The sequence below is a fragment of the Arabidopsis thaliana genome, chromosome 2 (genome assembly GCF_000001735.4).
Source record: "Arabidopsis thaliana chromosome 2, partial sequence".
Lineage (NCBI taxonomy): Eukaryota > Viridiplantae > Streptophyta > Magnoliopsida > Brassicales > Brassicaceae > Arabidopsis > Arabidopsis thaliana.
The window spans coordinates 18,730,793-18,744,551 of NC_003071.7; the positions used below are offsets into that span (position 1 = coordinate 18,730,793).

General features: G+C 38.2%; 4 protein-coding genes across 7 annotated transcripts; 1 reads left to right on the forward strand and 3 right to left on the reverse strand.

Annotated features, from left to right (window-relative positions):
- The first annotated feature begins 47 nt into the window (after positions 1-47).
- Positions 48-2,327, forward strand: DHDPS2 (dihydrodipicolinate synthase). The gene is made up of 3 exons (NM_130106.3): positions 48-587; positions 944-1,027; positions 1,148-2,327. The coding sequence occupies exons 1-3, from the start codon at positions 502-504 to the stop codon at positions 2,073-2,075; spliced, it is 1,098 nt and encodes a 365-aa protein (NP_182068.1). The 5' UTR covers positions 48-501; the 3' UTR covers positions 2,076-2,327.
- Positions 2,328-2,482: 155 nt separating this feature from the next.
- Positions 2,483-3,549, reverse strand: ZPR1 (binding protein). The gene is made up of 2 exons (NM_130107.4): positions 3,040-3,549; positions 2,483-2,939 (listed from the first exon to the last, which is right to left on the reverse strand). The coding sequence occupies exons 1-2, from the start codon at positions 3,264-3,266 to the stop codon at positions 2,756-2,758; spliced, it is 411 nt and encodes a 136-aa protein (NP_566042.2). The 5' UTR covers positions 3,267-3,549; the 3' UTR covers positions 2,483-2,755.
- A 2,461-nt stretch (positions 3,550-6,010) lies between these two features.
- AT2G45460 (SMAD/FHA domain-containing protein) lies at positions 6,011-11,124 on the reverse strand (the record flags this gene model as incomplete). 4 transcript variants are annotated; one of them, NM_001202822.2, is made up of 13 exons in its annotated part: positions 6,011-7,426; positions 7,613-7,737; positions 7,940-7,999; positions 8,093-8,191; positions 8,295-8,345; positions 8,433-8,634; positions 9,116-9,318; positions 9,449-9,535; positions 9,640-9,743; positions 9,902-9,982; positions 10,151-10,254; positions 10,337-10,506; positions 10,641-11,124. In NM_001202822.2, the coding sequence occupies 13 exons, from the start codon at positions 10,896-10,898 to the stop codon at positions 6,262-6,264; spliced, it is 2,709 nt and encodes a 902-aa protein (NP_001189751.1). In that variant the 3' UTR covers positions 6,011-6,261. The 4 variants fall into 4 exon arrangements, with proteins under 4 accessions (NP_001189751.1, NP_001325090.1, NP_001189750.1 ...); NM_001337132.1 differs by having other exon boundaries at positions 6,034-7,426; positions 7,613-7,734; positions 10,641-11,089; NM_001202821.1 differs by having other exon boundaries at positions 6,047-7,426; positions 9,116-9,360; positions 10,641-11,049.
- A 560-nt stretch (positions 11,125-11,684) lies between these two features.
- Positions 11,685-13,530, reverse strand: FLA8 (FASCICLIN-like arabinogalactan protein 8). Its single transcript, NM_130109.3, has one exon. The coding sequence runs from the start codon at positions 13,265-13,267 to the stop codon at positions 12,005-12,007; it is 1,263 nt and encodes a 420-aa protein (NP_566043.1). The 5' UTR covers positions 13,268-13,530; the 3' UTR covers positions 11,685-12,004.
- Positions 13,531-13,759: the final 229 nt, after the last annotated feature.

The following is a 13,759-nucleotide window of genomic DNA, read 5'->3' on the forward strand; positions in this document are numbered from 1 at the left end:
GATGGACCGTTTATAAATACGAACGTGCCTTGCATAATCTCTTACTTACGAGAAGATTAATATCCAATGGAGCCCTCCTTAATCATATGATTAAATTATCCATTGTTTTGTGCTATAAATTCTTCCAAAAGATGCTATAAAAACCCCAAATTGACCATAAAAAAATTATGCGTATCAATCAGTATCCACGTGGCAATATCTGAGGAGATACAGAGAGAGACAAAAACCCTAAGACGCTTTTTAGTTTCGTCCTCCGTCAATCTCTCTCGCCGCTTTATCCTTGTTACAAATCCCATCGATCTTTTCGGAATCTTCCCTCATTATGCTCAGCCACCATTACCAGAGCTCCATTGTTTCAGTTCTCCGTTCAACGATTATCGGAATTATTCACAACACTATTAGTATCACCGTCGCCAACCGATTTTGATTACCAGCTTTGGTGACGACAGTCGTGATTAAGGAGGTTTTGGTAAATTTCTTCGTTCCTGTTTGTTTTCAAAGATGGCTGCTTTGAAAGGTTATGGCTTGTGTTCTATGGACTCTGCTCTTCAATTCCCCTGTCCTAAGCTATTCAATAGCTACAAGAGGTTATTTCTCTTCTCCCTCATATTTTGCAGACATATAACGTTTTGCTCAAGCTTTTGTGTGTTTTGCTTATTCCAAGCTAGGCATAATAATCTCTGGAATTGGCTTGAATAGTCAGTCACTGTCTAGTTGAAATTGAATGCTAGTGTTCTAGGATTGAAAGCTATTAGTTCAATGGTGATTCTGTCGTAAACCTGTCTAATTGAAATTTGCAATTGAATGTTTCTGGTTTGGATTTGAAAAACTATTACTTCCTTTGTCTAATCATATAGAAAGACTTCAGTTTTATAAATAAAGTTGCTTTTTTTTTCTTACATTGAGACGTATGGACTCAAGCTCATGTGTGTTGTTAACACAGAAGGAGCTCGAAATGGGTCTCTCCCAAAGCAGCTGTTGTACCCAATTTCCATCTCCCAATGCGCAGCTTGGAGGTTAAAAACAGGTCTGTCAGATAGAGTTTAGCTGGACCAACGTTATATGATTGTACAATCTCATAGTATATACTCTCTGTTCTGGAAGTTTATGCCATACCTGGAACTTGTTTTGTTTTTGTGCTTGTCAGGACAAACACAGACGACATTAAAGCTCTACGTGTGATCACAGCTATCAAAACACCGTATCTACCTGATGGAAGATTCGACCTTGAAGCCTACGATGACTTGGTCAACATTCAGATACAAAACGGTGCTGAAGGTGTCATTGTTGGTGGTACAACTGGTGAAGGACAACTGATGAGCTGGGACGAACACATTATGCTTATAGGCCATACCGTTAACTGTTTTGGCGGAAGCATCAAAGTCATTGGAAACACTGGAAGCAATTCGACTAGAGAAGCAATCCACGCGACTGAACAAGGATTCGCGGTTGGAATGCATGCTGCTCTTCATATAAACCCTTACTATGGCAAGACTTCTATTGAGGGACTGATTGCACATTTCCAGTCTGTTCTTCATATGGGACCGACGATTATATACAATGTGCCTGGTCGAACAGGGCAAGATATACCGCCTCGTGCCATCTTCAAACTTTCTCAGAATCCGAATTTAGCTGGTGTGAAGGAATGTGTTGGGAACAAGCGAGTCGAAGAGTACACTGAGAATGGGGTTGTTGTGTGGAGTGGGAATGATGATGAGTGTCATGATTCCAGATGGGATTATGGAGCAACAGGAGTTATATCAGTTACTAGTAATTTAGTTCCGGGTTTGATGAGGAAGTTGATGTTTGAAGGTAGGAATTCATCTTTGAACTCAAAGCTTCTACCTTTGATGGCTTGGCTGTTCCACGAGCCAAACCCGATTGGAATCAACACTGCTTTGGCTCAGCTTGGAGTTTCGAGGCCGGTTTTTAGGTTACCATATGTACCATTGCCACTGTCTAAGAGGCTTGAGTTTGTGAAACTGGTGAAGGAGATTGGACGAGAGCATTTTGTGGGTGAGAAAGATGTTCAGGCTCTTGATGATGATGATTTTATCCTTATCGGTCGATATTAGCATACTTTTTTTTTTTTAATTTTTGGTTCCTTTTTGTTTGGTGTTAATGAAGAAGAGATGGTTCTATCATTTGGTTTTATGTAGCTGATGAATGAATGAAAACTCAAGGAATGATTTCATCATATTTCTTAGCTTGTTTTGGTCTCTGATCGTTATGTTCTGCTTTTATACTCTGTTTTACGGTTGCCTCAAAGGAGGGAGATAGAAACGGCACGCATGTTTGATAATATTGTTTGAAACAGCATGGCTTTGCCATCTTGGAACGGTCACGGCATCGCCATGTGAAAATCATTAATTTTGTTGGATACTCGGAATCCAAAAATTTAATATTAAGGTGATTTTCTACGTTGTTTGGGGTGCCCACGTCACGTGAGATGTTCGTGCCAGCTGTGTAAATTTCTCCTCCATTGAGATTAAAAAGATTAATATCCAAAACTTTGAATAAGAAAGTAGATTAACCATTATTTAACAAAAGAACTCAGATACAAAGATTACAAAGAGATGACACACTAAAAAGAAGATAAAAATTAGATGTATACCCACTAATAATAACTAAACCCTTGCTTGTAAAACCCAAATTTTTCTGTTTTTTTTTTTCTTGGAGCCTTGAGATCTTATTATTATTTCAGTAAAGAAAGAAGAATATGATGATCTTAGTGATTGGTGATGATGGTAAGATTTTATTTATGGACAGAGGAGAGTTTTTTGGTCTGAAGCAGAGAGAAGAGAGTTTTGTTTTCTTGGTGAAGAAGAAGAGCTTTCTTCTTAAGTTTCTCGTTCTCTCTTATGATGTTTTGATTCTCCACGTAAAGCTTTAGATTGATCATCTCCATCTTTTTCTCTTCCCGCCACATCCGTCTCCTCCTGAAAAAAAGGAAAAATAATAGTGATTCAGAACGTAATTACATAGTCGATGAGAATCTCCTAGAGGGGGTGTATATATGATGATGGAGATTGAACTAACCTGGAGAGACGAGGGATACGAACGTGACTTTGTGTTTTGAGGTATAAAACTAATCTCGTGGGTGTGTCTGAAAATGTTTCTGAAGAACTTAAACACATCTTGGAGCTTGAAGAGAGAAGAAATGAAGAAGAGAGATAAGTGAGACGTGTTTGATTAATGGGTGAGATATAGAGAGGCGTTATATAGATGAAAGAAAGTTTGTTGTGAGTTTTGTGTTCCCTTTGCATTATTCGTTTAAAGAGAGGAGAGAGAAGGCTCCTTTAGAAGGTAATGATGGCAAAAGAAGAATCATGATTACAAAGGGACAGGGAAAAATGTGATGAGGGAGAAGATGAAGTTGAAATTTTGAGAGGATGAAGAAGAAGAACATGTATCACAAAAACTGTCCTTTTCTTTCTCTCTCTCTATGTATATCTTATTTGTTTTTGACTGATTGATTAGTTAAATGTGTACTATTTGGAAGAATTTAGGAGGTTTCCCTAAAAAGCTCAATTCACCGTTAAAAGGTACGTACACACGACATAAGAAACTATTCAATTTTGGTTTATAACTTATAATAAGTTTTGTTTGTTTGTCAACTTAATTACATTGGTGACGGTGGCATGAAGGCTTAAATCAAGGTGACAGTTTGTCAATTCTGCGTAACATTTGGCTATATTGATACCTCAACAATTATACTTTACAAATAAATTCGTTCATATCTACAAAATGCTTGTAGTAGTAATTTATTCGGTCGGAATGCGCTCATACAAATATTCGGTCAGAATGCGTTTACGGTTAGACTTAGACATACGTATCCCTTTTTGTGTGTTCTTAACTTCAATACCGTTACACAATAACAATAAATGGTTCTTTTTTTGTTGACAAAGTAAATAAATAAGAAAGTGGTTTTATACCGTCTATGTGACAAGATTAATCCAAAATTACTACAATAAAAAGGATAGGATTCATATATATGCTATTCGACAATTATCTGAGTTTATGAAGTGATTTGGCAGATTTCTTTGACTGCCAAAAGGTCAAATCATGATTATTTAGGAGCCAAAGAAGTCAAAAAAGGTTTAGAGTACGTCAAAACCTCGATCTTCCTTACAAGTACAAGTGTTTCTCTTAACTTTTTAAATCACAAGTCTTTGTCTTTTTATTTCTTTTTCTTTCATTTGTGTTTTCGGTTTACTATTTGCTTTTATGAATCCTAATCCCAACAATACCCTTATTTTTCAAAAGGGGAAAAAGATTACGTACCCGAGCATCCAAGGTAGAGAGTATAAATCAAGAATTTTCAAACCGTTGAAGTCATATCTAATGATGGTTAATCATTCCGTTAAATACACAACAAGACTTAAGTTCTAAAGTTGATTTATAATTTACTTACACCCATGTGTTGTCGTTGTTCCCTGTCCAATAGTTTCTTCTACATGTTGGATGAGTAATCTTAAGATTTTTAACTAATGAACACTCACTTTTTCTTTTCTTTGGGCAGTAGACTAAATTTTTAACGATAACACAGATAACTTTTGTTTTGGTCATTAGAGTTTATGGTTACGTGTTAGAATAATATGTTTATTTCAAATGAAATCATACTAGTTAAACACTTTTTTTTGGTAAAATCTATAAATTATATACAAAAACATGCAACGCAAAGCAACGGTAAGAAGAGGGAATCATGGCTCGTGATGGGTCACGTGAGATAGCGAGGTTTTAGGGAATGGTTTCTGAAACATCGAAGGAAGAGGAAAAAGTGTAAAATGGATACTACCGAATCGGGTGCAGTGACTTTACCAATATACGCAAATCTATATTTAATTTGTATATACATACATACATGTAGTAGTAGTAGTATTGGAAAAAGTCATGGAGTACTCGAGTAGGAGAAGAAGCAAAAGCCAAAGCACATTTAATTTGGAAAACGAAACCACCGATTTGGCTTCTTCTTCCCACAATCATCATACCCATTTGCCATAATAACCCCCATTCCCCACTCGACGACGATGGATTCATTCATCATCATCATCATCATCAACCATCATCATCATCATTTGCATTATGAATTTTGTGGGCTATTTTTTCCACTCTTCAATGCTCAAACCCAAATTCCACATGCACATGCCCAATCCCCTTCCTCTTCTTATAGCCCAATCAATAATACTCTCCATATTCTCCAAACTACAAATTTATTTTTTACCAAAACTATATTTACCATCTTGTATTTCTTTAAAATCCAGGAAGAAAAAACACACTTTGAAAATAGTTTCATGTGGTACATGTATAATATAAAGCTAAAAAACTCATAACCATTCAATAGAAATAACAAGCTACTCATTGACAAAAAAAATAAAAATAAAAAATCTACTCATTACATGTATTGATGATATATATGGAGAAAAAAAGAGAGAATAAATTGATGAGGGCAAGGACTAGGACCACTACAAATTCTACTCATTTCTTGTATTGATATATTTTCATAGAAACCATAATGCATAGACAAACTAGTAATAAGAGTCATCAATGGAATTGGAGGTGATAGTCAACACCGAAATGAAACCCCATCCACGCTTCGTTCTAAAAAAGTGTTCAAAACTTGTTATAATGTTGTTATAACTCTATTATTATATCAACTATTATTTATAGCCATCCTTTTGAGTATCCCATAGACAACAATGGATCTTCTCAATCAAAGCTAAGAATTTTTACCACTAAAGAGATCATAAAAATGACAAGATATTGATTAGAGTTTGAAGGGTAAGTTTTGGAGTTGCTACTGTTTCCAAAATGATGAAATGGTTGTAAAAGGAGCTTCTCTTCCTCCTTTCACCATCAAAGCCTCTCTTTTAATTTCAGATTAACCATTGATGATTCCTCTGACTTACTCTTTCCGCTGTCTATTTTTAGCCCCATCTCATCTCTAGCTTAGCCCTCTCCATTCCTCTTTCATTCAATTTTGATATCATTGCATCACATTATGGAAATACTTTGTTATGAAATAGACACATCTTAATCTTTCAAAAATTTTAATCACTTCGTTTAGCTCTGCATTCCACGCCAATTACAACTCGTTTTGTTACAAACCTTACCATTTGACCTGCGTTATCTACACCCTACTTCTAATGTAAACGACAAAATGAGCCCGGTGTGTGCGAATACAAAACAAAGAGGGATTTGGAAAAGACTGTAAAATCATGAACATGTTACTCATAATAAGATCTTGAAACGGGAATCATGCTAAGTAGCTTTATCGTCTTCGTCCATGGTGTCCACTTGTTTCTTCTGATCCCCATCAACTTCATGGCTTCTTTCTGTATCAGGATCCGACGAGAGTGATCCCTTGTCATCATTCATATCAGAACCCTCTGTATCAGAATCTGAGACAGGATTGTGTTTTTCCTTCTCATGATCATCATCAGAGTCAGAACAACTCTCTGTCTCTGAGTCCGAACGAGTACCATGTTTTATCTTCCCTTGATCAGTGATCCCCACTGGCTCGTTAATAACTCCACGCTCTGCATCATCCTTGTTAGTGACCAGGACCCCTGGACTTGTCGGTTTAGTTTGACTTTCCCCTATCTGACCAGCAGAATCCTGTACTATGGTCACTTCCTTGATTTTTTGAGTCTGACTCTCTTCATCTTCTCTACTTCTTTCAGTTTCGTTTTCTCCATGTACAGAAGGATTCGTGCTATTAGCCCAACTCCCCGCAACTTCAGAAGCTAGAAGATCCGACGTCCCTATAGTACCTACTCCCTCTATGTCTTGAGTATCCCTTCGATCGTTCGGGTTCCTTAACAAGAGAACAGCTCCTTCAATCTGAACACTTTCATGTACCTGAGTTTCACAATCTATTTGCATTGTATCACCAGCTAAAATAATAGACTTCCTCAGATGATCATTTCTCTCATAATCATTTCCTGGACTTTGAGTTTCATTGACTTGCTCTGTTCCTACAGGGTCTGTTCCCGAAGTGGGTGCTGTACCAATACCTTCTATATCTGAGCCAAAGCCACCCTTTGCAACTTTATCAGAGCTTGGATACTCTGCTTCTTGGGTGTTTTGGCCTTCCTGACTCATGATTTCACAATCATGCTTTTGGGTAGCATCTGCATCCTCACATGACGTATCCACAACTTCATTTCTGGTAGACCTTTGCCCTGAAGTGGACGAGCTTGCCCTGGCAGCAAAATTCAAATGGGAAGTTGCTCTTTTATCTCCCTGCGTATTAGCTCTGTTGGGACTTCTGTTTATTGGATTAAGATCAATATCTAGTGAAGTATTGTCACAATTATCCTCATCTTCTAGAGTTCTCTGCATAGTCTTGAGCTGTTCCTGCTGCTTTGCAAACAAAGCCGAGATCTCCTCAGTCGTAGAATAAAATGCCCGCATCTGAGTTTCACTGCATGAAGATTCCGTGTGTCAATAGTTAGACCAATCAAATTTGCGTGAAATGAATCTTAATAGTTTAAGGCAACATTTTACTTGACGGTTGAAGGTGTTAAACAGAAAGTAGGTTACCCAACCAATCATACACACTAGAAATAGCAGCCTAACGTTATTATACCATGCATGCAAATGTTCTTACCGGAGCATGATTCTTTCCCTTGCACCACGGTGTCTCTGTCTTTCGACGTCAAGGTCTCGAACAGCAGCACTTATCTCTAGTTCTAAGGCAGACACTTTCGCCCATGCTTCTTCTCGAGCTGCCTGCTAACATAACAAAGACAGTCTCAGCTTAAAAATACAATGGAGACTACGCAAAAAAAGATTTTAGCTACATGTCCACAATCGTTAAATTAAAAGCATGGCATCATATTTTCGTAGCAGAAATCAGAGGCGGGAACCAGAAGCATGTCATTAATGGAAAACTGGGAAAAAAGTTTAAGGCGCACAAATTTGTTTCCATTCTTACCTTTTCACTGTCCAGATCCTTTTGCAGTCTTTTTACTTGAAGGTCAAGTTCTTCCAGTTTCTGCTCCAAAAGATTTTTTGTGCACCCGTTAGAACAGAAATAAAAGAGAGAAACCATGCAGAATAAGAGGGAAATTGCATTCAGGTCACGTACTTTTTGTGCATCAGCAAAAGCAAGCTGCTCCTCAGAAACTTGAGCTTCTAGCAGACGGTTTCTATTCTCAGAACACACCAACCTCTGCCTTGTATCTTCCTATAAAACACCACAAAAATTCTCAAATGACAAATGGTAAATAATTTGAGTACAAGTTTTTGTGATCAAGAGGCTAATTGTGAAATAAATTAGAATAACATACCAATTTTGACATCAATGTTTCGACTTGCATTGACTTTTCTTTCTCTGACTCCTAAAATATTTGCCAAGTAAACTTGTCTTATTCGAAGGACATAATAATGGGAAAAATTAATTCATACACAACTAAGTCTTTACATACCTTCATTTTGTTGATTACTTCTTGTTGTTCCCTCTCGTGTCTCATAGCAGCATCAGAAAATCTTTTCAATTCTTCCTGAGCTTCAATTTGGCATCTATGTATCGCAGCTTTGAGTTCAGCAATGGCAGTTTCTCTTTCCTCTCTTCTTTGGTTTCTCTCTTCATCCAACCCCGTCTTCAGTTCAGCTATAGATGCCTTTTGACTGAAAGCAATATGTAATTTTTCCTTATGGTTACATTTGCAATGCTCAGGCTATGAAAACATAGTCACATCAGATATTCTAAAAAGGTACACAACTCAATATGAAGAAAAACATTTGAACATGAAACAGTTCATACTCACAGACCAATTGACCACCAAAAAAAGCAGTGCATGTAAATGTATGTTGTTGCACAAAAAAAAAAAAAAAAAATTATATGTTATTGCCAAAAAAGACAAAAATGAAACAGTTCGAAGTGCCAATTGACTACCAAAAGAAGCAGTGTATATAAATGTTTAAGCTATATGTTGTTGCCAAAAAATGACCGAATTGAAACAGTTCAAAGTGTCTTCTGCTTCACAGCTTAAATAATCGATTTAAAGATGGCTTTAATCAGATCATTATTGGGACATATAAATTAAACTTGTCACAATACTTGCATAAAATATGATCACACTCAACAAGGGAAAAGCATTCCATTTACCTTTGAATTACTTCATTTGCTTCACTGAGAGTTTGCAAAGAAGCGCTTACTCTCTCACCAAGTTCATCTATGGAATTCTTCTGTTCAGCTGATAATTTGTTGACCTGCGCCAGTTCCTTCTGCTTCGTATCTAATTGATCACGTAGCTCAATCAGTTCATTATGAAATGATTTTGCAGTGGATTCTTTTATCTGTTTTATTTCCTGCAAATGCAAAGATATTTCAGTAGAGATACTCAAATAATCCTTCAATCACTCAATCGTTTGAAACAACATTTAACATAACAAAACCACCACTGGCCACGACAAGGATTCAAAGAAAAACTCAACTTACACTTTCATGGTGCTCAACAATTGAGCGGGACTCATTACGCAGAGTGTCAATGGTAAGCACCTGGGCTTCTAATTGCTTCCTCAGTTCCTGCATACAACAGTGATTCGTTGACACATAAGTTGAGAATGACATCAAGATTGATACAATCACTTACATCTAACAATGAAAACTAATATCAATGATGAACATACTGTGTTTGAACGCTGGAGGCTCTTAAAATCATCCAAAGATATTGGACCATTGGGACCACTGATGCCTATGCCCTTCTGCCTCTTAATTTCACAAGTAGTATCCTCTTCACATGAGCAAAAACACTAATCAGAACTCAGAAGTCAAAAAACATATGCTTTATAATGGTGAAAAAGAGCCCTGAGACGTGCCATTCTTTAGTTATATATAAACATGGAAAGTTAGGACAGAAAGAAAAAAATGTGTGACCTTCGTGACTCGTACCTGCTTTTCTTTTTCTGTTCATGCAGGACAGCGCAGGATTATTACCAAGTACTTCGCGGTATACAAATGCAAATGCCTTCTCTGAAAAAATGCAGATATCTAGTGTTAACATGTTAAGTGATCTAGAAAAATGGGCATAAAACTGGAAACAGTATAGTAACCCACACAAAACAAATCAGTTTAACTTAAACAAGTGATAAAAGGTGAGATATGAATTCACAATGCTAATGCACAGAAAACTTATGTTACCATGCTCTGGAGGAACAGCAAGCGATATGATGTCACCGTGTTGAACCCTGACTTCAGGGCCATTCTTTGTTAACCTTTCCCAATTGAGAAACGTACCATTTGTGCTGAATCAAAGAGAGCCGAAGACATTAACAACTGCAAAAAAAAGATGAACCACACAATTGAAACAGGAGAGAGTTCACTAACCTTGTGTCTACCATAAAGACAGTTACATCATCCCCATCACCGCCTGTTACCGGCTTACGGAATACCTTACAGTGATTCCCGCTAATTGCATTTGATTCTACCTGATAACTAGCGTGACATGGCAGCCGTCCTAAGCAATGCTCATCAGAAGTCAAAAGTATATTTATGCCCTATTGATCACGAATCCAAATCAAAATTTGAACGAGAATCGCATAACAGACCTAAAGTTCCAAAATACCAAAACACTGAGCATAATTAAAGTTGGAATTCGAAAGAATATGGGTTTTGTAAGAGAGAAACAAACCTGCCGGCGTTTGCGAGCATTGCTTGAAATTGCGGTGAGGACTCCCCAAACGTTCGAATCGTAGTTCTGTAACGGCTGAGAAGCGATGTTAGCTGCTGCTGAGACGATGAAGTCCTTGGAGTTGAGCGACGGAGATGGAGAAGCGCCGTTTTGGCTACTGATCCGCGATGCAGCAGCAGCCGTTTTGATGTCCTGGCTAGCGTTCGATGCTACCGATACAATTTTTCTCTCGTCTTGTTCAGCCGCTGTAGACGCCATTAACACTCCGATTATAGAAGAAATATGGCGGGGATTTTGAAACCCTAACTGTCAAATACGCCAGTGAGTGAAGGGGTTTTGTGCTGTGTGAACCTCTCTGTTGGTAAAGCTTCTCGAGGAAGACTGATGTTTAAACGCTCCGTCGTTCGTTGAATGGAGATAAGAACTGAGTGTTGTTTTCTAGAGTTAAGAACGATAGGGTTTGTGTTCTCGGGATAAAAAAAAACGTTTCCATTGTTTAAAGAAGTGTCGGTGTCAAGAGATGAAAGAGATCGGGCTTTTCGCTCTCTTAATAAATATAAATGGGCCACCTCTCCCAACCCTCGACAATGTAGACCCATTCATTTGTTTAATTTGTTTTGCACATGTGAGAAAACGGCATCGTTTAATATAATCTACAAATTTAAATTATTCTCATCGTTTTAATAATAATAAATAAAGCAAGTTAAAGGCTAAAAGTGGGAATGTTGCTTTGTTCGTTGCTTCGCGGGAAAACTTAGCATTTAGCCGGCGAAGATAAATAAGGAATCAATTTGCTTTCAAAACAAAGTTTGAGTTCAAATAATAAGAAATTGGGCCCAGGAATTACCAGCTAAAATTTCTTCAAAAAAATATTAAAGCATCTTTGAATCAAATTCACTACACGAGAGAAAACATGAAATTCTAAGCCTTAATATTTGATGTTATAATCATAAAGTAGTTCTTGGACAAAAGAAAGTTATAAAGTAGTTCCAAGTAGCGATAATAATTTAAAATTTTAAGGAGTTTTTAAGAATTTTAATTACCATCAACTGATAAAGGTAAACAGTAAACTTCTAGTTTGATGCATTATTTGTCGGTACCAAAATTATTAGAAGAAAAAGCACTTTATCCAAAAATGGAAAAGAAGTTAAATAAGTGAAAGCCAAAGATCTCAACAAGATACTATCAGATCAACACTGAAAGCAATAATGAAAATGTGATTAACAAACGATTTAAATAAAACCTCACTCACTAATCCCATGTTTTCAAACTCAACAACACATAACCACAAAAATAAAAATTGAAAAGATAATTAAATTAAAAATAAACAAAGGGAGTGGCAGCCTGCGTAATTACGAAAGGTTTTAAGAGCAGAGAGACACGGAGACGGCTATGGCGGCGATCGTGACCAATGCGGTGAACAACGACGGTGTGCTCACGCCAACCGCTGCGTTAGCTGACTTACTGTTCGCTGAACCTGTTGGCGAGTCTGAAGGAGCACTTTCCGGTGACTCGTCCGTCGGAGGTGCCGGTGGTGAAGCTGCGGTGGGTGAAGGTGCATCCGCTGGAGATGGTGTCGGTGCGGTAACTGGCTCAGGCGCCGGTGCCGGAGATGGAGATTTAGATTTTCCGAATAGCTCAGCAGGGAGAAGGACATTATCCACAGTGAATATCACAACCGGAGTCGCGTCGAGCACAGTGTCCGCGAGTCTCGACGGAGCAACGCCGGTGTGGAGAATAACTTCGTCGCCGGAGGTAGAGGTCGTTAGATCGAATTTTCCGGCGCCGTTAGTGGCTAACGTGGAGATATTGTTCTTGTTAGTCTTCAATGAGCCTTTAGGTTTATACTCAGCGAGGGCGTGATACTCTAAGAGCGAGACTACCTCAGCTTGTGTGAGCTTCGTCAGATCTGGTACACCTTCAGCTTTAAAAGCTTCATCGGACGGTGCAAAAACCGTCAAGCCTTTTTCAACGGCGGATTCGTAAGTCTTGAGTACTCCACTTGAGACAAGCAAATTAGCAAAGGTTTTGCAACCGGCTTTTTCGAGTAATCCGGTGATGTTTGACAAGGAGGCGGAAGGAGCAGGAGCGGTTAAAACTCCGGGAGCGATGATCGGAGCATCAATCTCGAGGATTGAGATGTTGTAAGGGATTTGTTTAACGGATTTGGTGTAAGATGAATCGAGTTTGGAACCTGAAGCGGCGGAGCCAAATCCGACTTTGCCTCCTTTAAGATCGGTGATGTTGACGAATCCTAGGTTTCCGGGAGCGTTTCCGGTGGTTTGGTAAAGTGTGGTGGAGAGAGTTGTGCCTTTGGAGATCTTGTGGAGTTTTTGTGGATCGTAGTAATCGAGGAGGACGAGGAGGCTTAAAGCGCTTTTAATAACGGAGAGTGGATGTTTTCCGGCGAGAGCAGACATTGCGCCATTGTTAAGGACGAGAACTGTAATCGTCGTGCGGCTGTTGATCTCGTCGGCGAGCTTCGTCTGAGAAAGGTAGCTGTTGAAGGAAGAGTAATCTGGAGAATCAGCGAGGATTTGAGTGATGTTGTGGCTACTCACGGTGGAAGCAAAGGCGAGGAGGGAGAAAGTGAAGGCGAGGAGTGAGAATGTCTGTGACGCCGCCATGATGAGACGGTTTTGAGTTTTTTCAAGTGTCAGTGTGGAGCAGAGGAAGTGGAGAAGACTGAGTGAGAAGAGAGATGAAGTTAAAAGAGAAGGATGATTGTTAACCACGGTTAAATTTTGATCATGGTTAGGTTAGAGTATTTGACTAGAGTTAATTTTGCCTTTATATTTTTGAAATGTGTGTTGTTTATAAGAAGTGAGTTGGGTTGGATTGGGGCCATGTGTTCTTTTTCGGACATAGCTGGAAGAAGAAAAGAGGCCATTCCATTTAATTGTCTTGTTGTTTATATTACACCAAAAAATTAGAGATTTGGGCTTCTTTTTACTCTTAGATATTTGTTTGGCCTAAATAAAACACTGGAGATTGTTTCTCGTTTTCTTCATCTAAATTGATCAATAGTGTCGAGTTTTATATGTGGTGGTCAGTGTATTCAGTAATGCTATCTATTTTGTTATCGAAAATGTTTTATATACCATAAATTGTTTGTGGAT

Bases quoted from the DNA above. Each gene is read 5' to 3' on its own strand.
- DHDPS2 (NM_130106.3), top strand. From the start codon at position 502: ATGGCTGCTTTGAAAGGTTATGGCTTGTGTTCTATGGACTCTGCTCTT. The intron at 588-943 runs GTTATTTCTCTT...TTGTTAACACAG, and splicing joins CTATTCAATAGCTACAAGAG to AAGGAGCTCGAAATGGGTCT. The intron at 1,028-1,147 runs GTCTGTCAGATA...TGTGCTTGTCAG, and splicing joins AGCTTGGAGGTTAAAAACAG to GACAAACACAGACGACATTA.
- FLA8 (NM_130109.3), bottom strand. From the start codon at position 13,267: ATGGCGGCGTCACAGACATTCTCACTCCTCGCCTTCACTTTCTCCCTC.
- ZPR1 (NM_130107.4), bottom strand. From the start codon at position 3,266: ATGCAAAGGGAACACAAAACTCACAACAAACTTTCTTTCATCTATATA. The intron at 2,940-3,039 runs GTTAGTTCAATC...CCTTTTTTTCAG, and splicing joins CGTATCCCTCGTCTCTCCAG to GAGGAGACGGATGTGGCGGG.